Consider the following 26,806-nt stretch of genomic DNA (forward strand, 5'->3'; position numbering starts at 1 on the left):
ACATATATGGAACCTAGAAAAATGGTACTGAAGAATTTATTTACAGGGCGGCAGTGGAGAAGCAGACATAGAGCTTATGGGCATGGGGAGAGGGGAGGAGCAGGTGAGATGTATGGAAAGAGTAACATGGAAACTTACATTACCATATGTAAAATAGATAGCCAACGAGAATTTGCTATATGGCCCAGGAAACTCAAACAGAGGCTCTGTATTAACCTAGAGGGGTGGGATGGGGGGAGTTTCAAAAGGGATGTGATGTATGTATACCTATGGCTGATTCATGTTGAAGCTTGACAGAAAACAACAAAATTCTGTAAAGCAATTATCCTTCAATAAAAATTAAAAAAAATAATAACCCACTAGATGGCAACGTCTATGCAGCAGAGGACCACCTCTCATGGTATGGAGCCCCCACCCCTCCTTCCCATTCCCACCCCCAAAGCTGTCTCTGCCCCAAAAAATGACAAGGCAAGCCATAATAACTATTTATATATTAAAAATAAAGCAATAGTTTCAGTAAGCATTTTGTTTATGCATTTTAAGCCACTGAAGAGTAAACACTTTGGCCTTATCGAAAGGAAAAAACCATCACTGTCCACTTCCCCTCCCACCCCTAACTCGGTCCTCCTGCCAGAAGTTTGGCTTCTCTTATGTGCAGAGTATTTGTGCACACAGACACAGACACCGCGGGCTCACCTCGGGTCCTGGCCCAAGCACCGCTGCCACGCAGGCCACTCCAAGGTGCTGCGGCCAAGGCAGTGGGCACAACAGAACAGCACAGGTGTCTTGATTACAGAGCTCAGGGCACAGGAGAACTGGCAGAAACGTCTTATTCTGAGGCGATTCTCCCCAAGCCCTTGAGTAGAGCCAGATGCAGGCAAGGCAGGAGAGGTCAGCTTGGGCTGGTTGAAAGGAGTCCCTTTAAATTCAGGGTGTCTGAGAAAAGATTGTTGCTGGAAGAGGGATGAGGAGAGGCTGCAAACACTGTCCCCACCAGAGGTGGACGAGGTCATCTAAGCCAGCAGACCCAAGGCCCATTCAAGGGCCACCTCTCCTTCTGCCCTTTCATCTCTCGGGAGACCCTTGGAGTTCTTGGGGGCAATGATCCACGTGAGTTTGTGGTGAAGCACACAGACAGTGGGCTGGGCTCGCCCTTCCTCTGGAGAACATCTCCCTAGAGAGGGGCTGGAGCAGGAAGGTGAGGCAGCAGCCAGGACTGACTCCAGGACTCTCTCTGCCCGCCCCACTCCCAGCTCCCAGAACCTGCAGGGGGAGGGCAGGTGCCCAGCATGTGTGGTGGAAAGGGCATTTCCCCCATGGAGACAGGGCAAGCTCTGGAGTGGCTTCCAGGAGGCAGAGCGCTGTCCTCCAAGACACAGATGTTCCTCCCGGTTCCCCCAGAAGCTGCTCAGTGAAGGCCGTGGGGCTGGCAGGCAGAGCTGTGCTGGCTGGAGAGGTGGGGGCAGTCTGAGTCCCCTGAGTGGCTCCTCTGCCTTCTCTCAGAAATGCTCCTTCTGGACAGTGGTGGGGGCTTTGCTGCTCTTGCTGTCCTCCTCCTCCCCCTCCTGGGGTTTCTACAAGACAGACAAGGGGACAGCCCTTGGGGTGAGGAGGTAGGGACTGCACCCTGCTGAGTATCTGCCTGCCCGTACATCTGGAATCCGGGGGGAAGACCAGAGTCCCACGCACTCAGCATCCCCGACTGAACAAGGACGAGGACAGGGGCTCCGGTCACGCACTGTGCTCCCCAGACACACACACCATCACGACAGGAGCAAAGGAGGAGCGAAAAGGTCAGCCTTCCAGGACACCATAGCCTCCAGGGACCATCTCACTGTGAGTGCCACTGAGCTCCGGTCACCATCCTCCCCTTCTGACGGCCTCGCCCCACCTGGATGGACCCCCACATGGCTGTGGATGGGCCAGGTCTGCCCCCTCCTCAGGAGTGCTAACTACCCCCGGTCAGGGGCAGCCCCCAGGCGAGGAGCACGGTTACCATGTGTGTGGAACAGACGCACAGTAAACTGTTACCAAGACAGGATGCAGTATGGCTCAAAGTATGTATATATTAATATAGCATCCCCAGAGAAGAAGAGACTTTGGCTGTTCGTCATCAGATTTCTTGGGGACGATTTCACGGAATTAGAAGGTATTCAAGGTCTCGCTTGTTAGCTGGGTGGGATTTAAATATGCCCTGAAGATTATGCTCTGAGGCCCCTAAGTACTAACTGCCAACTTGGTCATTTGTCTGCTATTTTAGGAACACTTTGCTTCTTCCCTCAGGGGCTCATCTCGCTCCCCACAAGGCCTCGAGCACAGGCCGAGCCCCACACAGCTCTGACCATCGAGGCTGGCGGAGCACACGCAGGCCACGTCAGCTGGACAAACGGCACTTCACCCGCCACGACGCCCAGGGCAGCCCGTGGCGGAGGCAAAGCGGGAGATCCAGCATCCAGTTCTCCATCTTGCTAACTTGTCGGCACCAGCTCGGCCTCATCTCTGAGAAGCCCTCACTCAGGAGCCAGGAGCAGACTTCAACCACTCACGCCACCTCCTGTCTCTGACACACTCATGCACACACACCCGCCTCCTTCAGCACCATCACCTTGAAGTCACAGATAAATAGGGCTTAGTGTCTCTGGGGCCAAGAACTACCAACTGGAAGACAAATGGAAACCCAAACACAGATTGTCATCATTAGCGTCAGTCCTGACCCACTGGAAGTTCTGGCTCTTTCTGCCAATGACCCACCTCACTGATCAGAAAGCGCAGCTCTGGCCTGATGCGCTCCCTGCCCTGTAGTCCCCTGACGCTGAGACAGAAGTCCTGGGACGGTCTGCAGGTCCCTCCCACACTCTCCACCTCGGTGGGAAAATGACGGCTCCTTCACGACGCCCTCTGACAGCCCTGACTTCCCTGGGACCAGCCCCACGTGCCTCTGACCCCCGTCCCACCAGGCCCCCCAGGTGTATCCAGGACAGCACCGTGAGCCTGCACCCACTGGCCTCCTGGCCCGACTCGCGCTGCTTCCCACAGTCCACACGCGCAGGACTGAGCCCTCACTGCCTGCTGGATAACAAACCTGGCCCACGGGGACAAGGATCTGCCTGTGAGACAGGGAAATGTGGGACGACCTCAGTAGGAAACAGGAGGAAACGGACATGTGTACATGGAGACGTGGGGTTTGGGGGGCAGCGGTGTAGAAAGGTTGTCAGACTCTCCTAAGGAAACGAGCAGGGTAGAAAGGCCAATGCACAGTGCACCCACAGGAAACACACGGGGAAATGAGTGAGATGTTACTTACTAAATTATCTCTGGTTGCTACAAATACCTGAAAGGAAAACACAGATTATAAAGTAAACATAGCAAAATTTCTATCACTTCACACAATGGGTCACATTTCAAATTGAAACATTTTTACTAGAATCCATCCTGTTATCACAGGCATCTTTTACTCAGGCTCACAATCGATTCACCAAAGTGTCCCAAATCAGTTTCCTCGTCAGTGGCTCAGAGACAAGCCCATCTCCGCAGGGCTGCTGCCACGCTTCTCACAGGCTCCTGAGAAGACCGCTCCTGTCTCAGGCGTTCCCTGTGCCCCACTGAACGTCCTGTCCCAGGCGCCTCCCCCCACCTGCTCCCTGCTGCCCGCTGCCAACTCCAGAGCTTGAGATCAGAGGACAAAGACCTAAAGACTAGCATCCAATCATCAAAAGGACTAAATATACCTGTTTCAGATTCAATTTTTCTTGTGGAAATTGGCAAAGATTTTTCAAACTGGTAAATACGTCAGTTTGGACCTTACATACTCTGAGAGCAGTGTAAACAAGTAGTGTTGACAGCACCTTTCTAGAGGACAGCTGAGTAATACACATCAAGGTCTTAAACATGGGCATGGCCACTGACCCGTTACTCAAGGAAATACTTTGCTAAAGAACAGGCCCAAAGATCCAGCTTCTGGGACACTGATCACAGTATTGTTTAAAAACAAAATTTAGAAACAACCTTAATATTCCTGGCCAAGAAAACTGTTAAATCATGTTTATCCACGTGCAATTCTTAGGACACTGTGCAGTCATTAAATGTATGCTGCAAGTGGGGGGAAAAGTGTATTGTAAGAAACTAATGAACTGATAAAGCGCTGGCAACAAGTAAAAAAAAAAAGAGCACATAGAACAAGATTCCATTTCTATTAAAAATACAGCTGTGTACACTATTATATGTGGACACAGACATATATAAGAAATGCAAAAATAACAGCACCTCATCTCTAGCTGATACTATTACAGGTGACCATTAAATTTTTACACTTTTCCATATTTTTTAGTTATTTTACAAAGAAACATGTATTACCTCTGTAATAAGCTTTAAGTCGTTTCTTCTGTTTTTAAAGGAATGTATCCTACTATGCTCCTTCTTAAAGCTGAAAATTCCTTTCATCCTGGTTCAGACTTGAAACCTAACAGTTTGATTAAAATACTCCATAGCCCATTAGCACAATTGGGAAGCACTTTTCTGTTCTAGATCAAACTCCTGGTCCTCTCCCCTTTCACCATCAATGCCTGCTTCCTGACTTGTCCTTTTAGAGCCCTGCTGGCAACCCACTGGTCTCTCCATCCCCTGGCACTGCCTGGGGGGCAGTCACATGCCAGGAGAGCCACTGCCTGGAGACCACCACCACCATGACGGAGCGATGGAGCCAGCCCCCAGCCTTCCTCCCCAGTCACTGATCGAGGCTAAGAGGAGAGGAGTCGGGGCCTCGGGACTTGTCTCAGGACGCCGGGGTGGGTGCTCCTCTGCAGACTGTGACACAGGGACCAGCTCTGGGGGCCAGAGCAGGGAGGCCAGGAGCAGGGAAGGAAGTGGCAGAAAAACCAGGAGAGGGCAGCAGAAAAGCGGGGCTGAGCCCCGCAGAGGAAACCCTTTGTCTCCACGTGTGTGACGCTGAGCTGCTCTCACAGCCACCAGTCCCCCAGGCGCTCCCTCCGCTTCCCCCCAATGCCACAGCCTCAGCAAAGTCTGTGCCCACATCTCAGCCAAGCAGCTCCCACATACTCACATTCTCAGGATCCTCTGCCTCCGGAGATCTGCCTTAATGAATGCTAAGATCAAGGGATGACAAAGAAGGGAAAGTTATCAAGCAGAGCAATGGTCAAGCTCATCCACGAGAGGGAGCCCTTAACTCTCCTAAGGGTCACGGGTATCCCACCTCCTTCAGACCTTCCAGGGATCTGGAGGTTCCACCAGCCAGCCTGACAGAGCCTGGGAACCACTGCTGTACAGACAGGAAGAAGCCAGTGACGACACTGGCCTCCATGCATAGACCCCTGATATTTGCAGGGAGTTTGCACACAGTGCTCCAAGCCTCACAGCCATCTCCATTCTACAGATTAGGAAAGTGGGGCTCACAGAGGCTGGTCCCCTTGCCCATGGTCAAGGGCTATGGAGGTCAGTGTCACAGTACAGGGTTCCAACAAGGGTCTATTGCGGGTAGGGTGGGGGCAAAGCCCATGCTCATGCTTCCCAAAGATACTTCCTCACGAGCCCTCCGCTTTGCACCTCTGCACCAGTGTCCCGGATCTGTGTGATCAGTCAGGACACTGGGGTCTGAATCTGCCAACAGCGTAAACTCAGGCACAGTCAGAGCATCACTTTGTCCTGAGGCCCTGACTCACCAGTGAGCACTGCTCCAAGGGTCAGGAAGACACACAGGAAGATGTTCCCAGGCATGGTTCCATAGTTGTCGATAATCTGGCCCTGGGAGATGGTGAAGATGATCCCAAATACCTGCAAAGACACAGAGAAGACGGGAGACAGGGGCCCAGCCACACAGCCCACGGGGAGCTGAGCTGCCTTATGCAGCGCCTGCACCTGCCGAGCCCAGCAGGGAACACAGGCCCACGGCTCCGGTGCCACCACCCAGCGAGAGGCCTACCTGGGCAGACACATTGAGGAGGCCAGACGACGACACAACTTCCGATTCCAGGTATGTCAGCTCCACGGCAAATTCAAACCCCAGAGTGAGATAGCCGGATATGGAGAAGCTGACGACCAGATCACAGAAACAAGGTGATGGAGGACTTCCGGAACAAGGAGGACAGGAGCCCATCTCCTCCGTACAACGACTTTGCCTGTTGGCTTTCTTCCCATCAAGACATTCCAGGCCCTTGAAAATCAGGCCAGGCCAAGAAAACAGGGACTCTTGCAGGCCAGAAAGGAGCCGAGGCTATTTTCTCAGCTGGCCCTTTGGGGATCCCTGTTCCTTCTGCATCTGACCATCAATTAGACAGGGCCAGCATTTACAGGAGGGGTTGGGATGCCTGGAGTGTTCAGCCCCCAGCTGAGAACTGCTGTGTGATGGGTACATGGCCCTGGGCTGGCAGGGGAAGTCCCTGGATATTGACCAGCCTCTCCATGGCTCTCTGGGACTCAAGGGGAGGGGCTCGGAGTCTTGAGTGTCCTTCAGAGAGGTGCCAGCAAAGCAGGACTCAATCTCTCTCTCTCACACACACACACAGTCATGTACAGCCCACAGAAAAATAATTGGGAGGTGACAATGAGCAGAGGTCCCTGTGGACAGGTTCTTTCTCATATAACCAGTCTAGAAAATGCCAGTTCTGTGATCTGACATCTGCACCACACCTTCTGCTGCTGTCACATCTGTAATCACTCTCATGGCTTCTAACACCTGCATACATATGGCAGGCCACTCTTATCTTCTGGGTCTCAGAGCACTTATGTGACATGCCTGGGGTTTCAGATAGTCCCCAGCATAAGTGACATTAGGACCCCCCTTTCTGATTCCCAGACCCGTGTGCTTTCTGTGGCCCCTGGTTGTCCCAGGCAGAGTTCATAAAGACAGGACATTTCCTAGCCTCCTAGAGATTTGTGAAGGACACGGTCCATCTCATCAGCATGGATGGGTCTGGAAGCCCCCAGGGAGCCTTCTGAAATCTGACAGGTGAACATGACCTCTGGCCACCATTTGCATCTTTCTGGAGGTCAGTGAGAGGCTGCAGAGGGACTCCTATTTCTTCTAGGAGGTCAGAGCTCTAGGAGCCATGCAGTGGTGCTTTCCAGTTAAGCAGGTGAGAGGTGAAACTTACCCAATTATCCCAGCAGTGATGTATACTATCCACAGGTGTCCCAGGTTCAAGGTCCCTGTGTACCCCGCCATGCCCACCAGAGTCATGATGTAGAGTACCAGGAAGGTCTGCCTACAAAGAGAGGTGAAGGCTCTAAGTTACGGCCCGTAGACTTCACCAGGATCTTTCCTTCCTCCCTCCCACACTCCCTCCCTCCCATCCTTCGGGTACCTACTATATGTCAAGTCGTCTGCTGTGTGCTGGGACATCTACTCACATGGACACGGTGTCCATGTGGTTAGTGGACAGAAGACCCATGATCACACAAATAGTTCTTGTGCTCAGAGCTACCAAGGGTCAGACCAGGACAGTATGAAGCCATCTTGAGGCATGTGTGTTCTGCTGTAGACCCCTCTCAACCAGATCACTCTGCACCTGGACTTGACACATCCTACCTACATGAAAGAAGGCACAGCTCTTTCGTCTCCTTCTCCTTCACCAAAAAAAAAAAAACAGGGGCACACACCAGCTGTGGTCAGGTGGCAGTGGTCACAGGACCAAGAAGCCCATTTTGCTTGTCTGCATCGCCCCCCGGCCCCCGGACAGTGCCGGGCAGGGACCTGACTGTGAGTCTCTCTCGTCTCCACATCCTTCCTCTTGCCACCTGCACACGTGCAGCACAGCTTTCCCTGCTGAATCTGAACTCCTCCACTCCTGACAGTGCAGCTGAGAGAACAGTCTCCAGCCCTGAACTAGCCCCTGATTCCAAAGCCCAAGGGAGAAAGCTGTGCCCCCTCCTGGGTGCGTGTCCCTCTACTGGTCCCTCAGAAGGCCCATCAGTCCTGGCTTCCGTTTCAGGCTCACCCTGCCTGAGCCCCTCCACGCACCCCTCCCCCAAGTTGCCCCCCAGGACCGCTGTGGCCCTGAGTCCTGCACTGGGACCGGCCCCCTCTCCCCGTCCTCCTGACTGAGGTCAGGGACTCACAAGGCACCTCCTTGTGCACTCTGGCCACGAGCATCAGGACTCAGACCACGGAAGCTCAGAGCCTTCCCTCATCTCTGCTGAAGCCAGAAACAAGGTGGGGTGGCTGGCAGGTGTATACTGTGCTTATGTCAAACTAATACTGCACTTGATGGATGCCAGAGATTCTCTTAAGCACTTTACATGCAGTTAGTATTTCATTCAACTCTTACAAAAGGTGTGCAAGAAAAGTCTGTACAACTATCCTGAATGTGACCAAAGAGGAAACATGAGGCTCAGGCTATGTGTCCAAGGTCATGCACGCAGTAACCGCATAGCTAAGGTTTGAACCCAGAACTGGGATTGGAAATCTGTGCTCTTTCTACTCCCCCACACAGGAATACTAACACCCGGTTAGTCTTTGGAAAAGAGCAACAGCCTCTGAAGGACACTCCTCCCTCCTGGATCTTCAAAGCAGCTGCTGAGGTCAGAGGGCCTTCATCTCTTCTCGCCCTGCTCCCCGCATCCAGGCCCTCCCGCTCACAACCCAGCCCCATGGACACCCATCTCCCTTGCTGACCACACAAGCTCACCTTTTGCCATATTTCTTTACACACAGCTTCTTCTCAAACCACTAGCCTGTCTGCAAAACCATCCGTAGCCTCAGCCAGACATAAATGGATCTGACCATCCAATTTCTGTCTCCAAACCAAAGGAGACCCACGTGGGAGCCTCAGGGAGAAGGAACAGGCACCAAAATGCCCAGATGACAGAGCTCCCCACCCTTTCTCTGCCCAAGTAGTGGAGCGGAAAGAAGAATGTCCATGCTGATTGCAGGATGCAGACATCAAATGCCACTAGGAACCGTATCAGCTAGACTCTGCAGTGTCCTCCCAGCCTTTCACTGTCTTTTCACTGTCTTTTCTGGTTCATCTGAATCATCTGGTTGCCCACATCCCGGCCCCGCCAACATTTCAATCCCTCCTTTCTGTTGCCACAGAGCAAACCTGGAAGAGAAATGCTGCTATCCCCCAGTTCAAGGGCGGCCAGTCCTCACTACCTGAAACCAGCAACCAGCATATGGCAGAAACGAGGCAGTAGCCCAGCTCTGCCAGCAGTAATTAGGACCAGCTGGGCTCCTCCTTGTGTCCAGCCAGGCAGCCACATCCCCAGGGAGGGCCTCAGTTGGCCTTTGCCGAGGGCAGCCAGAGGGAGCCCTGGTCTGACCAGAGCCTCATAGAAGTGGGTTTGTGTGCAGAGAACAGGTCTGCCACTGTCTGTCACCTCCAGACACTGGGAACTTTGGAGGCCTTGACAAAGCAGCCCAGAATACTGCCCTGCCCAGCGCAGGACAGCCCAGGCAGCTGCCCCACTGAGCAGCATTAACTGAGCACCCAGTGGATGTGGAGCACAGGACAGACACAAGTTGAGCCTCTGTTTCCAGAGCACTTTCTCCAAGGCTGGCTACTGAATCAAGGCATCTGGGTTGATTTTTAAATGCAGACTCCCCTACTGAATTGACATCCATGAGGGTGGAACCCAGGGATCTGTGTTTTTAGTAAGCGTCCTGGCTGCTGCTGCTGCTAAGTCACTTCAGTCGTGTCCGACTCTGTGTGACCCCATAGATGGCAGCTCACCAGGCTCCCCCATCCCTGGGATTCTCCAGGAAAGAACACTGGAGTGGTTTGCCATTTCCTTCTCCAATGCATGAAAGTGAAAAGTGAAAGTGAAGTCGCTCAGTCGTGTCCAACTCTTAGTGACCCCATTGACTGAAGCCTACCAGGCTCCTCCGCCCATGGGATTTTCCAGGCAAGAGTACTGGAGTGGGGTGCCATTGCCTTCTCCGATTAGCCTGCAATCCACTAAAATTTTAGTGGCTCTTAGAAATGCACTGGGTAATCAGGACTAAACCACATCACGGTATTTACCAATGACGTGGAAGCAACTGCAAGGTAATACACTGAGAATTGTTGGAAGCACAGAGCACCCTGGTTAACCCCATGGGGTCCATGAAGGAGCCATGGAAACCTGGCAATGGAACCACCTTCTCATCCCCACTCTTTGGCGTTTCCACATACGTCCAACTGCTGATCCTTTTCTATGTTTCTTTTCTCTTTCCTTTGCTCCTTCTATGATCTACTTGGATGGAACTCGGAAAAGCCTGATGTCCTCTATCTCTACTCTTCCTATGGTCCCCACAGGGAAGGAACTGCTTCCCTCATTTTATAAATGAGGAAACTGAGCCTCCAAGAAGATACATCTGAACTGCCTCCTTGACCACTCATACCCCAGCTGCTGCAATCACATCCTTGAAGCCATGTTCCTAATGAACATGTCATTTTAAAACACGGTCTCCAATTCAGTCCAAGAGGAAGAGTCACTTACTTGTAGGTTTTGGTCCTATCCAGCCAGATGCCTGAGATCACAGCCCCAAGCATCCCTGCAACAGCGATGGTCAGGCCAATTCTTCCAACTATCACACCTTCCTCCTGGAAAAACCACAGCCCCAAGGATCACTCAAGGATGGAACAAGACATCTGATGGGTGCAGTCACCAGCAGGCAAAGGGGGTAAAGACAAGTAACTGGCGTGCCATTAGAGCCAGTTCTCAGGAAGTATTAGAACAAGATGACCTGTAAGAAGCTGCCAGTGGGAATAAAATCCTAGAATAATTGCTCCTCCCAACATAATATAACCCTGGATGTGTGTGGATCATACTGAATCCTGGGGGGAAATAAATTCTATCCTAGAACCACTTTTAGATAGATTTTTAAAAATATAATCTTTATAGGAAATCTTTGTCATTATTCCCATCTCTAAGATGGAAAAACTGTATATATATCCAAAGATTCCACACTTAGATTTTTTTCCAGCTATCAATGCTAAAGGGATAGAAAGATAATAATTATATATACTTAAAGTGTTTTTAGAAGCCAGACAGCATGCTGGGCATTTTTATATCATCATCTCATTTAATTCTCCAAATTCCCCACCATAAGGTTAGGAATCAATATTCCCCATATACTCATATGAAGACACTGAGGCACAGTGAGATTAGCCCACTAGCCCAAGGTCATGGGGCCTTTATTAAGTGCAGAGGTAGGATTTGAACTCAGAGCTGTCACCCTCCAACACTGGAACACTCAACACACAGTGGCCCATGCTCCCACAAGCATGAGACCCTTGATTTTTAAAAGGAGGCCTGGGCCTTGGATTCTTGATTGTAAATATTCAGAGTCCCATTCCCAACCCTCCCTGGTTCTGGAAACATTTACAACAGGCTTTCTGTTGAGCCACTAAGCATTTAAAATTAAACCTTGTCCCGATTTCGCAACTGAGATGTTTCAGCTGCGAGTCTGTGTGTGTGTGTTTGCCTACTATGTTGTCCGGCACCACATTATATACTTTACACATATATATCTTAGCATTTACTTTCTAAGCCTCAACTAATCTTTCAATAAGCAATTAGGCTTCTTCTGAGAAAAGAAAATGAGAGCTAAGAGACGGTAAACCAGTGTATCACACATCTGAGTTCTATTGGCGGTGGGGCTGAGACCCAGAGCCGCCTCCCTCCAAATCCTGGAGCTCACACCATAGCATGCCGCCTCCCCAGCTCCTGCCCAGACTAGAGATCGCCTTCTCTCAGGACCCAGCAGGTTTGGGGGACACCCTTACCACGTAGTGGAAGATCACCATGCGATTCAGCAGGGTGCACAAGGCATAAAAAGCACCAGCATTCAGACCTGAAGGAGGCAGGGAGAAACACAGCATTAGGGATGTTCTCCTGCTGGGGCCATCGCTGACTTCTGCCCCCAGGGGTGAGAGGTCAGAAACGCTCACCTCCTTGCAGTGAGAGTGGTGCCCTCAGAGAAGAAGAAATGCGCCAAAACAAACAAAAGTAATCACTTGAATCTCTTCTTAACCACACAGCATTGCCGACTCATCCCTTTAGCTCTGTCCTGGAAACCCAGGTTCCAGAAAGTACATATTACTCCCAGTCAGAACTGTCTACATCCTTCTTAAGGGTTGGCCTGACCTAAGGGTTCGGTGAAACTACGGGACACCTTTCCACCTCCTCCTGATGACCTATGCCCCCTAAAGAATGCTCCAGACCTCTGACCCCTGACAACACTCCCTCTGTAGGTAGACTGTCACCTCTTTTCAACATCCCTCTTTCAACTATCTTCTCAGATTCCATATCACCCAAAATCCTATATTTGAAATCAGAAAGGACCCTAAAGAATATCTAGTTGATGCTCCTGATTCATTGATTCATCCATCAAGTAAATGGAGCACCTAGAATATATTTTAGTAATCGGTGTCATTAGAGAATGAGGCCATTTGTCCAAAACCATATAGTGACTGTGTAACTAAAATGAGACTAAAACTGATCCAAAGAAAAGGGCCTCCTACCCTCCCTTCATAATAATGATTATGATTGTGGTGACGCTCACACGACTACCACTGGCACACTTGGCATTGGGTCCACTTAGAAAGATGTAAGACAGGATCCGGTGCCCAGGCAGGGCAGCCTCAGGAATTGATGGTGACGGCTGATGGTGATGGTGGTGGTGGTGACGGTGGTGATTGTAGTGATGGTGGTGGTGGTGATGGTGGTGATGGTGATGGTAGTAGTGGTGGTGGTGATGGTGGTGGTGCTGGTGGTGATGGTGATGGTGGTGATGGTGGTGGTGATGCTGGTAGTGGTGGTGGTGGTGATGCTGGTGGTGATGGTGATGCTGGTGATGGTGGTGGTGGTAGTGATGGTGATGTTGCTGGTGATGCTGGTGGTGATGGTGGTGGTGGTGATGCTGGTGGTGGTGGTGGTGGCGGTGGTGATGGTGGTGGTGGTATTGGTGACGCTGGTGGTGATGGTGGTGGTGGTGGTGGTGGTGGTAGTGGTGGTGATGGTGGTGGTGGTGATGGTGATGCTGGTGGTGGTGATGGTGATGCTGGTGATGGTGATGGTGGTGGTGGTAGTGATGGTGATGGTGATGGTGGTGGTAGTGATGGTGGGGCTGGCAATGGGGGTGATGGTGGTGGTGGTGGTGATGCTGGTGGTGGTGGTGGTGGGGGGGGTGATGGTGGTGGTGGTGATGGTTCAGGTGGTGATGGTGGTGGTGGTGATTGTGATGCTGGTGGTGGTGGTGGTGATGCTGGTGGTGATGCTGGTGGTGATGGTGATGGTGGTGGTGGTAGTGATGGTGGGGCTGGCAATGGGGGTGATGGTGGTGGTGGTGGTGATGTTGGTGGTGGTGGTGATGGTGGTGGTGGTGGTGGTGATGGTTCAGGTGGTGATGGTGGTGGTGGTGATTGTGATGCTGGTGGTGGGGGGGGTGATGGTGGTGATGGTGATGCTGGTGGTGATGGGGGTGGGGGTGATGGTGGTGGTGATGGTGGGGGTGGTTGAGGTGGTGATGGTGGTGGTGGTGATGGTGATGGTGGTGGTGCTGGTGGTGATGGTGGGGGGTGGTGGTGGTGGTGATGGTTATGCTGGTGGTGGTGGTGGTGGTGGTGGTGGTGGTGGTGACGCTGGTGGTGATGGGCGTGGTGGTGGTGGTGGTGGTGGTGACGCTGGTGGTGATGGGGGTGGGGGTGACGGTGGTGGTGATGGTGGGGGTGGTTGAGGTGGTGATGGTGGTGGTGGTGATGGTGATGCTGGTGGTGGTAGTGATGGTGGGGCTGGTAATGGGGGTGATAGTGGTGGTGGTGGTGATGCTGGTGGTGGTGGTGATGGTGGTGGTGACGGTGGTGGTGGTGCTGATGGTGGGGCTGGCAATGGGGGTGATGGTGGTGGTGATGCTGGTAGTGATGGTGGTGGTGGTTGAGGTGGTGATGGTGGTGGTGGTGGTGATCGTGATGCTGGTGGTGGTGGTGGGGGGGTGATGGTGGTGGTGGTTGAGGTGGTGATGGTGGTGGTGGTGGTGCTGATGGTGGGGCTGGCAATAGGGGTGATGGTGGTGGTGATGGTGATGCTGGTGGTGATGGGGGTGGGGGTGATGGTGGTGGTGATGGTGGGGGTGGTTGAGGTGGTGATGGTGATGGTGGTGGTGCTGGTGGTAATGCTGGTGGTGATGGTAGGGGGTGATGGTGGTGATGGTGGTGGTTATGCTGGTGGTGACGGTGGTGGTGGTGGTGGTGACGCTGGTGGTGATGGGGGTGGTGGTGGTGGTGGTGACGCTGGTGGTGATGGGGGTGGGGGTGACGGTGGTGATGGTGGGGGTGGTTGAGGTGGTGGTGGTGATGGTGGTGGTGACGGTGGTGGTGGTGCTGATGGTGGTGGTGACGGTGGTGGTGGTGACGGTGGTGGTGGTGACGGTGGTGGTGGTGGTGCTGATGGTGGGGCTGGCAATGGGGGTGATGGTGGTGGTGGTGGTGATGCTGGTGGTGATGGTGGTGGTGGTTGAGGTGGTGATGGTGGTGGTGGTGGTGATTGTGATGCTGGTGGTGGTGGTGGGGGGGTGATGGTGGTGATGGTGGTGGTTACGCTGGTGGTGATGGTGGTGGTGGTGATGCTGGTGGTCATGGTGGTGATGCTGGTGGTGAGGGCAGTGGCATGTCCTTACATACTTGACACTTTTCTAAATACCTTACAGTCCTAATAACGTAAAGTAGGTCATATTCTCTTCCAATTTTATAGATGTGAAAGGTACACTCAGATTTGAAAAACAATTATACAGAGGTCAGTCTGGAAGACTCACCAGGGGTCTTTTTAATTTCAGCTAATTTTGAGGCTCACGTGACTGCCACTGGCACACCTGGCATTAGGTCCACTTAGAAGGACATAAGACAGGACACGGTGCCCAGGGATGGCAGCCTCAGGCACCCCTCTTCACTGGAGCCAGTCCACGGGACCCCAGGCCACAGAGCCACTCAGAAGCCATCCTCTTTCGCCCCCAAGCGGATGGCTCAGCGCAGGGAAACGTGGGTGTGGCCCCCACCCTGCCTCAGCCCCTCCCAGGAGCCACTATTGTTTGTAACTCAAGCACAGGCTTAGTTGCCAGGATCCCCATAAAGGGCAGGCCAGTGGAGAGAGCTGCTGTGCTCAGAGAAGGACAACGAAGGGCTTCCCAACAGGGGTGAGAAGATGGCCCAGGAGGGGGACCAAGCTGGTAGAGGAGTGGGACGTGGAGCTCATCTTCTCCCACCAAAACATTAGAAACACACCTGCAATGGAACAAATCACACAGAACAGCTACTGAACACTGACAGAAGCCCCCAGACTTCCATAAAGACGAGAAAACCTCCACAAAGAAGGAATCAGGGTGGGGCCTCTGCCCCAGGAGGGAGCTGTGAAGGAGGGAAGGTTCCCGCACCTGGGGAAGCCTCCTCACCAGGAAGGGGATAAGACTGGATGAGGAAGAGCTTCTGAGCCCAGGAGGAGGGCACAGCAGCTGGTTTGTCAAAGGCAAAAAGGAGAATGACCTGCACAGAAGGCCAGCACCATCTCCCGGCACCTCCCAGCCTGAGATACTCCCCCATCGGTCCAGGCGGGGACTGGATGATGAAGCTCAGGCTTCAGAGGTCAGACCCAGGGAGAGGACCAGGGTTGGCTGCATGAAAATAGCCTGAATAGGTGACTGCGGCAAAGGAGCGTGTACTTAGAAGATGCTTGGGCCTGCCAGAGAGGCAAGGTGCCATTATTGGGGGCACATGAGGGGAGGGGCAGGACCACCATGAGAGTTTCTTTCCCTGTGAGCATGCCCAGGAAACAGGACACCACTTACAGGAGGTCCAAGGACAGCACAAGTCACCACTGTCCTGGTGGGCTCGAGGGGCAGGCACAGATTGCCACCAGGAGACCCATGAGTAGGCGCCAGGCCCTGTGCCCACTGTCCTGGGGGCACGCAAGGCCTGCTGTAACTGCACACCCCATATCACCGGGATAACAGCCAGCACACATTGAGGGAAGAGGCAGCAAGCATCTAAACTAAAAGCAGCCTCTCGATTCCAAAAGAGAGTGCAGAGGAGAAGGACTTGAGCTCACCTCCTCTTGTAAAAATGCCAAACCTGGAAAAAGAATGAAGGCACAGACTGAGAAGTTACAAGAGATGTTCAACAAAGAGCTAGGAAATATAAAGAACAAACAGAGGTGAGCAACACAGTAACTGTTATAAAAAACACACTAGGAGGAATCCATAGCAGCATAACTGAGGCAGAAGAGCAAATAAATGAGGTGGGAGGCTGAATGATGGAAATCACTGCTGTGGGACAGAATAAAGACAAAAGAATGACAAGAAATGAAGGCAGTCTCAGAGACTTCTGGGACAACACTAAACATACCAACACTTGCATTGCTGCTGCTGCTAAGTCACTTCAGTCGTGTCTGGCTCTGTGCAGCCCCATAGACAGCAGCCCACCAGGCTCCCCCGTCCCTGGGATTCTCCAGGCAAGAACATTGCAGTGGGTTGCCATTTCCTTCTCCAATGCATGAAAGTGAAAAGTGAAAGTGAAGTCGCTCAGTCGTGTCCGACCCTCAGCAACCCCATGGACTGCAGCCTACCAGGCTCCTCCGTCCATAGGATTTTCCAGGTGAGAGTACTGGAGTAGGGTGCCATTGCCTTCTCCAACACTTGCATTATAGGGGTCCAAAAGGAGAATAGAGGGCATGAGAAAATATTTGAAGAGATTATAGTCAAAAATTTCCTAATATGAGAAAGTAAACACTCACTCCAGTCCAGGAAGCAGAGAGACTCCCATACAAGATAAACCCAAGGAGAACATGCAGAGACATGTATTAATCAAACTGACAAAATTAAAGACAAAGAAAAACTATTAAAAGCAACCAAGGAGAAGCAACAAATAACATACAATGGAACTCCCACAAGCTTGTCGTTCAGGTGCTAAGTCACATCCGGCTCTTTGTGACCCCATGGACGACAGCACGCCAGGCTTCCCTGTCCTACACTGTCTCCTGGAGTTTGCTCAGACTCATGTCCATTGAGCTGGTGATGCCATCTAACCTCTCATCCTCTGTGCCCCTTCTCCCCTGCCCTCAATCTTTCCCATAAGGTTATCAGCTGGTTTTTCAGCAGAAACTTTGCTGGCCAGAAGGGAATGGCAAGATATATTTGAAGTAATGAAAAGGAATAACCTACAACTAAGAATACTCTATGTAGACAGGTCATTCAGATTTGACGGAGAAATCAAGCTTTACAGATAAGCAAAAGCTAAAAGAATTCAGCACCACCAAACCAGTGTTATAACAAATCCTAAAGGAATTCTCTAGACAGGGAAAAAAAAGAAAAGGCAACTACAATCAAGAAAATTGCAAATGGGGAAGCTCACTAGTAAAGACTAACATAAGGTAGAAAATAATCCACACACACATAGGATATCAAAACCAGCAATCATGAGGAGCAAACAAATGCAGGATATTGGAAATGCACTTGAAATCAGAAGATCAGCAACTTAAAACAATCTTATATATAGAGAGACTGTTTTATCAAAAGCTATGAAAACCACAAACCAAAAACCTATAATAGATACACAAGAACAAAAACAGCAACCCAAACATATCACTATAGATAGACATCCAATCACAAGAGAAGAGAATAAAAGACAAAGGGAAGAAAACATACTTTCAAAAACAAATCCTAAACAATTAACAAAATGGCAATAAGAACATTCACATTGTTAATTACCTTAAATGTAAATAGATTAAATGCTCCCACCAAAAGACATAGACTGACTGAATGGATACAAAAAGAAGACCCATATATATGCTGTCTATAAGAAACCCACTTCAGATCTAGGAACACACACAGACTGAAAGGGACAGAATGAAATAAAAAATATTCCATGCAAATGGAAATCAAGAGAAAGCTAGAGCAATACTCATATCAGACAAAATAGACTTTAAAATACAGAATATTACAAGATACAAAGAAGGACACTACATAACGATCAAGGGATATATAAAAATTATATATATATATATATATATGCACTCAACATAGAAGCACCCAAATATATAAGGCAAATGCTAACAGCCATACAAGGAGAAATCAACAGTAACACAATAACAGTAGGGACTTATAAGCTGGTTCTTTGAAAAGATAAGCAATATTGATAAACCTTTAGCTAGATTCATCACGAAAAAAAGGGAAAGAACACAAAATCATAAATTAGAAAGGAATCAGGAGACGTTAAAACTGACACCACATAAATACAAAGGGTGACTACTATAAAAAACTATATGGAGGAAACCAGAAGGGAAAGAGACACGTGTACCCCAATGTTCATCGCAGCACTGTTTATAATAGCCAGGACATGGAAGCAACCTAGATGTCCATCAGCAGATGAATGGATAAGAAAGCTGTGGTACATATACACAATGGAGTATTACTCAGCCATTAAAAAGAATACATTTGAATCAGTTCTAATGAGGTGGATGAAACTGGAGCCTATTATACAGAGTGAAGTAAGCCAGAAGGAAAAACATAAATACAGTATACTAACGCATATATATGGAATTTAGAAAGATGGTAACGATAACCCTGTATACGAGACAGCAAAAGAGACACTGATGTATAGAACAGTCTTATGGACTCTGTGGGAGAGGGAGAGGGTGGGAAGATTTGGGAGAATGGCATTGAAACATGTGAAATGTCATGTATGAAATGAGATGCCAGTCCAGGTTCAATGCACGATGCTGGATGCTTGGGGCTGGTGCGCTGGGACGGCCCAGGGGGATGGTATGGGGAGGGGGGAGGGAGGAGGGTTCAGGATGGGGAGCACGTGTATACCTGAAATAAAAAAAAAAAAAAACAACTATATGCCAATAAATGGACAACCTTGAAGAAATGGACAAAGTCTTAGAAAGACACAGCCTTCTAAAACTGAACCGGAAAGAAGTAGAAAATATGAACAGACCAATTGCAAATAGTGAAATTAAAACAGTGACTTAAAAACTCCCAACAGGGACTTCCCTGGTGGTCCAGTGGTTAAAATCTGCCTTCCAATGTAAGAGGGATGTGGGTTCGATCCCTGGGCAGAGAACTAAAATCCCACATGCTGTGTGGCCAAACTAATAAACAAAAAACATAAAAACAACAATGCAGTACACCCAGTTAGACTTGACTTTCAGGAAAATAATTTTTTAGTATAAAAATGCCCCAAATCCAGATACATCAGGTCTCTTCTTTCACATTTCTAGTTGAAGTACACGCCTGGACACATCTGCTTCTTACCATACCTGATGTTGTCTTGCATTCAGGTAAAAAAAGGAGCCAAGTGAGCAGATGAAGGATTGGTTGGGGAATGATTCACATAGTAAGACTCATGTAAACATCCATCCATACATTCATTCAATCACCCATTTAACAATTGTCAGCTTGGAGTACCTGCTCCAGGCTATAATTTCTCCTACTGCTGAGGAAATATATAGGTTAATAGACATAAATCCCTACTCTCAGGGAGTTCCTAGTTTGTGGGAAAACAGACTTGGAAATGACTTGTCGTGTCTGACTCTTTGTGACCCCATGGACTGTAGCCCACCAGGCTCCTCCATCCATGGAATTTTCCAGGCAAGAGTACTGGAGTGGGTTGCCATTTCCTTCTCCAAAGATGTACTAAGAACAGCACAATAAATGGTCACCTAATACTGCTTCACAGCAGACATACTGGGATGAGACTTGGAGGGTCAGCAGACATGTTGCCAGGTGACTTGACAGGGGAAGGAATGGTTTCCCAGGTAAACTTAAAGGAACAGGGAAGACTCTGAAGCACAGCTGGCTCTTCTGCTTAATCCTAAATGACGACTTTACATATACATTTGGGATCTGGAAACAGTAAGATACACAGAAACGTCAGGTCTCTTGTCTCACATGCCCAGCCCCAGTACACCCCGGACACACGTGCATCATACCATAGGTGATGACTAGCAGCACAAAGTTGAGGTTTTTGAAGAGTTGGATGATGGAACTTAAGTACGAAGCATCAGTAGACGCCAAGGCATAGCTCAGGCACTGGGCCCTGCTGGGGGGATGTTTAGGCTTCTCTTTGAACACTGAAAGGAAACAAACAGAGGTCATTGCAAGTCCCCTGGTCCTACTCCTGCAGAGCTGACACACGGATAAGAGCTGACTCCCTCATCTGAGAAGGGGCTCAGACTCCAAAAGGAAATATTAACTCTTTGATTAAATCCTCTCGAGTCTCCTCTCTTGAAGCTGCATCTCACTGTCTGTGGCTGAGGGGCTGGTCCTTTGACTACTTTTTCTTAATGACCTTTGGACAGCTGCGATCATTGGACTTTCCAGGCAGTGCTCGAGGATAAAGGAGTCCTGTAATAAATGGCAAATACCAAATGGCAGAGCACTGAAAAATCCCATAGTAACCAGTGGACAGAAAGGAAGTGAGAGCTGAGGCTCTGGGATTCGTGGGCCCAGATGGGGACTCAGCCCCAGAGCTCCTCCCGGGGAAAGGGCTGGGCTGCCCATGAGAGCACAGAGCCTGGCACCTGCTGCCAATAAACGCTCCCTGAGTGAGGGAAGGAGCTACTCCTATTGCAGAGACCTCGAGTCCCTCCCTAGTTTCTCAGAGTATGCCTCCTGGGAAACCAGAGGACTAACACGTGCTCCTGCAGGACTGGGGCTCTGATAGGAAGGACCGGGGAGGGACAGTGGGAAAACCATTCTCCGTACGTTCTAGCTTCAGTACAGCTGGTACAGTCCATTTCACTGCACTGACTGCTGTCCAGTTCTCTGGGGGCCAGATCAGTTTAACCAGCTGTCTGCCTAAACTGGTCCCCCAGCTGAAGCACCATCTTCATCCGCAGACTCCATAAGAACACTTGTGAAAGGTTGGGAGACTGTCTCCATTTAGAGGAAGCTCTGGAAATGAGATTTAATCACTTGAAGATCAAATGATCCCCCCGCTCAGACAACCCTCCAGCCCAGACTACAGGGCCCTGCTTCTTCCTTCTCTGGAAATAGTCTTGAACAACCTACCACCTTTAGGAACCTCTCATCCATTGTCTGGCCTGTTCACCTCCGTTTCTATTATGTGTATGTGCTGTGCTTAGTCGTGTCTGACTCTTCGCAGTGCCTGGACTACAACCCACCAGGCTTCTCTGTCCATGGGGATTCTCCAGGCAAAAATACTGGAGTGGATAGCCTATCCCTTCTTCAGGGGATCTTCCCAACCCAGGAATCAGACCAGGGTTTCCTGCATTGCAGGCAGATTCTTGACCAGCTGAGCTAACAAATTGGTCCCAAGTTTTCTATTAGCGGAAAGAAATCAAGGAAAGAAGTGTTTTGTTTTTTAATATCTGTAATGGCAGGGTTTGCTCAGGGACTTGCCAACTGCAAACCACAATTCAGATAAGATTTTTCAGTTCTTTTTACTCAAGGACTGTGTGTGTTTAATAGTAAAATGTCACGCTGTAGAAATGTCCTACCTTCAGATCTCAACTGCAAAGGACCAGGCCCTCATTTGCTACAAACACAAGGATTGACAACTAGGTACATTACAGTTTGAAACTTCAGTTCTGGCTGAGATTGTTTTCAGCCACAGCTTCACAGATCCCACCTTTCCAGGAGCAAGAAGGAACTCCATCCAAGGGATCCTGTGAGCTTTGAAAAGCCATCAGGCAGCCCCTCCTCAGCTTGGACCCGGTGAGGGAATGACAGTAAGAACAGCTGGATGAGGTGCGTGATCATAAAATTGTTTGACTCTGGAGGTGAGGCCGGCAGGAAGGAAGGAAAACTTAAACGTGTGTGGTGGAATTTTCAGATATTAAGAGACAGCTGGTTAATCTTTAAAGACAAATGACTCACTGAAAATGAACACTTCTTCTGCACTCTTTCTGAATTTATCACAGCCTGTGTGATATCACTCAGATGATAAAAGAGGATATAAATCGTATTAACCAAATATCTCAATGCTCAGATATATATTCATATAAAATTAATAGTAGTTATTTGAGGTTTCTGGTTGGGGTTAGCTGGTTAGTTGGTGATCCTTTTCTTTATGCTTTTTTTTGTGTATTTTCTAGATTTTTCCATAATAAGCCTATCTTATATACCTTTTTAAAAAAGTATTTTAGAAATGTGGTCCCCAGGTATTTTCAGGTGAATGTATGAGAGGACTAGTGTTTATAGGTCAATCCTGTTTTGTTCCAGAACTTTAGAGTATGGAGTTAAACAATTTAGGCTTGAATCCAATCTCTGCCACTTACTATCTGATCTTGAATACCTTCACTCTCCTCAAGTATCAGTTTCCCCTTAGTTAAGTGAACTGAGAGTGGGATCCCCTCTATAGGGCCCTTGAAGAGTCAATGAGATCAGGCACACTCAGCACAGGGCCTGTGACATCATAAATGCTCACCGGGGTTTCATCAAGGAAATCAGCAGGCTGCCCATTAATTCTAATGAGGTCACGCTAGGAAACTGGTGAATTACAGCTAAACTTTACTGAGCAGCTAACAAAGTACACAGAACCAGCTAGCACTGTATGAGCAGCACCTACTCAGGCTATAAGGCTTGAAGACCATTAGAAGCCCAGCCTCCAGTTTCTGTAGATATATTTTATAGAATGCATGGTACCTAGAATGGTGTTCTAGGGTCATGTTCATAAGGTCCTCACCCAAGTCAGCAGGACCTCCCTCCGTCCCCACCCACCCCTTAAATCTGCTAATGACCTTACCGACGATGACAAGGATGAAAAGCAGAGTGGCCACACCTGCTGTTACGTAGAACATGATGCTGATATAGTAGGCAAGCTCATCAGGGTTGTCGATGTTGGGTACCGAGACAGCAGGGACCAAGAACCCAAGGGCAATTCCAAGCTATAGAAGACAGAGAGAATCAATAGTAGTATAAGTGTTCAAGAGGGGACAGTACACACTTAACCCACTCCTAATAAGAATCATAATCCCCAACTTCCGTTCTCTCTTAGAACACAAACAGGGATTGTTTTCCCTCTTAAGACACCACAGAGATCTTTCTTTTGCTTCACAATTCAACTTACGTACATTTATGACACCCCTCGGTATCAATCCTATTGAAAAAATTATAGTTGGAGTTCTCAATGCAAGCTGGCTCTTCTCTAGCTGCAAACTACTGAACAATGTTCCTATACTCCCATCGCTAAGGTAGAATGAAATCATGCCATTTGCAGTAACACTGATGGACGTAGAGATTCTCATACTGAGTAAAATAAGTTAGAGAAAAACAAATATCGTTATGATATCTCTTAAATGTGGAATGCTCAAAATCCTTCAAGCTAGGTTCAGCAGTATAAGAACCAAGAACTTCCAGATGTACAAGCTGGGTTTTAAAGAGGCAGAGGATTCAGAGATCACGTTGCCAACATTTGTTGGATCATGCAGAAAACATGGGAGTTTCAGAAAAAAATCTTCTTTTGCTTCATTGACTACATGAAAAGCTTTGACTGTGTGGATCACAACAAACTGTGGAAAATTCTTAAAGAGATGGGAGTACCAGAACACTTTACCTGGCTCCTGAGAATTCTGTATCTGGGTCAAGAATCCAACAGTTAGATCATTACATAGAACAACTGACTGGCTCAAAATTGGGAAAGGAGTATGACAAAGAGGTATCCCTGCTTATTTTAACTTGTATGCAGAGTTGCTGTTGTTTAGTCGCTAAGTCATGTCCAATTCTTTGCCTGCCAGTCTCTTCTCTCCATGCGATTCTCCAGGCAAGAATACTGGAGTGGGTTGCCATTTCCTTCTCTAGGGGAACTTCACAACCCAGGGATCGAAGCCATGTCTCCTGCATTGCAGGCAGATTCTTTACTACTGAGTCACCTGGGAAACCCATATGCAGACTTTATCATGTGAAATGCTGAGTTGGATGAATCACAAGCTGGAATCAAGAATGCTGGGAGAAATAGCAACAACCTCAGATATACAGTTTACTTCATGTATCTGTGGGAGGTACAAGGGTGTGGAGCTTCCTGGTCCACAATCTACTAAGGGACAGGCTGGGTGGGAAGGTCAAGCGAGAAGGAAACAGAAGACATAGACTTGATTCCACGGAATCATCAGGCCCTCAAGACTGCCTGCCAAGGCAACACGGCCAAGACAGAAGCCAGGCCAGGCTACCAGAGCCTCCTCCCAAGCAGTGCACTGAGCTGAAGGTCAAAGAAGCAGGGTTAGGAGTTACTCTGCTGTGGTTCCACCTCACAGGCCTGCAGGGCCTCTACCACCCTGCCCCGCATGCCCCAGGGGTCCAGGATATTTTCAGAACCTCAAGTGAATCAGAATTATAAGCGTTACCCCAAGCCCACCCTCCCATCTCACTCTGGAGAGCGACTGAGCTCCCAGCTCCTCCCCCTGGGAACTGGACCCTTCCTACAGCAGCACAGACACGCCAGCCCCGACAGGAACCCGGCTCCAGGCAGGAGGGCGCCTTCCCAGGGCACGGAGCTCCTCTCTCCTGGTGATTTCACGTCTGATCACAAACCTCGCCTGGGAAGCCAGGTGGAAACACAGGCGCCTGGCCTCTTCCCTGGAGGATCTGATTAGAAGTCCAGGTGAGGGCCCAGGCGTCTGTAGTCTGTCCTGGACCCACAGGTGAGGTAAATGGGCACCATTTGAGGGAGCACTGGTCTAGTTTCCTTCCCCAGTGGCCAGCCTCTGAGCTCACCCACCTGCCTGTATCTTTGGTGAGGGCTTTGCATGAAGGAGAAACCAGAACTGGCATTCAGTTCCCCTTTACCTTCCCTAGAAGTCTAATATAACCCACAATTTAAAAACTTTTAAAATAACAATAATTATAATAAGTTTTTGAGTTTTATCAGCATATAAAAAAAGTTTATAAGCTAGACTCAAAAGACAAATATTATTGATTTTTATTGATATTGATTTATTTATTGATTTATTGATATAAATATTGATTATTTGATTTTGGTTATATGAATTATCTAGAACATGCAAATTCATAGAAAGTAGAAGAGCTTACTAGAGGCAGGAGGAGGGGGAAAGGACAGGTTGTTATTTAACTGGTACAGAGTTGTTGGGAATGAAGAAAAAAAGTTTTGGGTACATATATTAGTAATTCTTATACAACCTTGTGAAAATAATGCCATTGAATTGTACATGTATGACTGGGTAAAATTACAAATATGTCAATTTCAACACAATTTAAAAAATCAGGTTCATAACACGCCCAACTTTCTGGCCCATAAACTCATGGAGATGCAAAGAATTTAAGACTCTCCTTTCAGAATGAAGGAAAAACAAAGGCTTCCCAGGACTTCCCGTGATTTGCAGGCCTTGGAAATCAGAGCAGCAGTTCTGCTCTATCCTCCTGCACTCAACTCTAACCTCCAGGGAAGGAGTTGGGCCCCGGGCTCTGATCCGCTGTCCTGGCCTCAGCTGTGTGTAAGGAAGGTGAGAGCAACAGCAGGGCCACCAGGGCCCCGCTCTGCTTTCCACGGGGTATGGGAGATGCTGCGCTTGAGGAAAGCTGGTTGGACGGGCAAAAAACATCTGCCAAGCTTAAGACACAGCATAGTCTGACGCGCAGGGACTGCTCCCCGAGGAAGAACAGCAGCACAGAACTCACAGGTTCAAGCTGGTGAAGTAAGTTGAGGAATGAGATCATAAAGATGGCGACAGCAGGCTTTCTGCCTGCAGAGGAGACACCGTGGGTGACAGGAAAGGCCCATCCTTCTGTCTCCCCACTTTTCTCACACAGTCACTCAGTCACACTTAGTCAGACTCAGCCACACTTCACCTAGGGTCGCAAACACTGTTGCAGTCGGAAAACACAGCCTTCACCCAGTGAGGCAGTTCGGTACAATGAACACTCAGTCCCCAGTGAACACCCACTCCTCCACCCACCTGATTGCCGAGGACAGCTATGGAGCAGGCTGTTGACACCTCATCATCTCCGAACCAGACGGAAGCAATGTGGGAGGGCATACCCAGGATGAAGACCTGGGCCACGGAGCAGACAACCTGGCCCAGCACCGTGACTGGGAAGAGATGCGGCTGCAGGCTGCCCAGCTTCACCCAGGCCCCCAGGCAGTTGAGAGCAGAGCCAGCGAGGGCGATGGTCCACAGGCCGAACTTCTCCAAGAGCCAGGCCACCGGCAGGAGCAGAGGAATGTAGGCCAGCATGTAGCACATGGACAGCCAGTCGATGGCAAAGGAACTGACCCCGTAGAAGTACATGAAGATGTTATTGATGGCGGCGTACTGGATCCACTGGAAGGCATTGCACATGGAGTAGCAGCTGAACACCAGGACGACTGCCCACCGGCGCTTGCTCACCTTGATCATGAACTCTCTGTCCAAGATTCTGAATAGGGTGTAGCCACGGGCTTCCGCCTCGAGTGGGGACCTCTGAGAAGGGGTGCCATCATGCTCCTGTTGGTTCAGATCTTCATCCTCCATGACTCCAACCTGTACCGGAGCCCTGAGCATGTGCTAGGGACTCCAGCAGTCTTAAGAGACAGCGCTTTGACCGGTTCTCTGAAGCCCTCAGGCCACTTGCCCCGCCTGTTGCAGAGTTCCAGAATAAAGGGAGGCCTGAGCCTACCGAAGAGCCCAGAGTGGGGCTCCCTGTGCTCCCCTCCCAGCGACTGCTCCCACTTGGCCTTTATGTCTCTGTCCCTGACTGCTATGCCCTAGGCTGGTGGAAAATGCCTCGAGCCAGTCCTGGCAACCTCCCAAGGCTTTCTAGCCAGTTCAGCCCATCAAAAACAGTTATCTCCTTGCACAAGAACTTTACAGGACTGTGATAGCTCTGGGGCGGGGACTGGGGCCTGGCTCCACCTCACTCCCCCAC

General features: G+C 49.6%; 1 protein-coding gene across 7 annotated transcripts; it reads right to left on the reverse strand.

Annotated features, from left to right (window-relative positions):
* Window positions 1–473: 473 nt before the first annotated feature.
* Window positions 474–26,582, reverse strand: LOC147363974 (choline/ethanolamine transporter FLVCR2-like). Of its 7 annotated transcripts, none has more exons than XM_086319575.1 (11): window positions 25,858–26,579; window positions 22,728–22,833; window positions 19,915–20,055; window positions 11,721–11,788; window positions 10,432–10,535; window positions 7,107–7,217; window positions 5,936–6,044; window positions 5,676–5,787; window positions 5,060–5,102; window positions 3,305–3,331; window positions 474–1,574 (listed from the first exon to the last, which is right to left on the reverse strand). In XM_086319575.1, the coding sequence occupies exons 1-10, from the start codon at window positions 26,440–26,442 to the stop codon at window positions 3,322–3,324; spliced, it is 1,389 nt and encodes a 462-aa protein (XP_086175701.1). In that variant the 5' UTR covers window positions 26,443–26,579; the 3' UTR covers window positions 474–1,574; window positions 3,305–3,321. The 7 variants fall into 7 exon arrangements, with proteins under 7 accessions (XP_086175701.1, XP_086175700.1, XP_086175706.1 ...); XM_086319574.1 differs by having other exon boundaries at window positions 22,692–22,833; window positions 25,858–26,577; XM_086319580.1 differs by lacking the exon at window positions 25,858–26,579 and adding an exon at window positions 24,368–24,502.
* Window positions 26,583–26,806: the final 224 nt, after the last annotated feature.

The sequence above is a fragment of the Bos grunniens genome, chromosome 10 (assembly GCF_055505025.1).
Source record: "Bos grunniens cultivar Pamir isolate PY7600 chromosome 10, Bosgru_T2T1.0, whole genome shotgun sequence".
Classification (NCBI taxonomy): domain Eukaryota; kingdom Metazoa; phylum Chordata; class Mammalia; order Artiodactyla; family Bovidae; genus Bos; species Bos grunniens.

Coding starts and splice junctions, on each gene's coding strand:
- LOC147363974 (XM_086319574.1), bottom strand. CDS start 26,442: ATGCTCAGGGCTCCGGTACAGGTTGGAGTCATGGAGGATGAAGATCTG. Junction 22,834..25,857: donor TAGCTGTCCTCGGCAATCAG/GTGGGTGGAGGA, acceptor TGTCTTCTATAG/CTTGGAATTGCCCTTGGGTT. Junction 7,218..10,431: donor GATAGGACCAAAACCTACAA/GTAAGTGACTCT, acceptor CTCTCTTTGTAG/GCAGACCTTCCTGGTACTCT.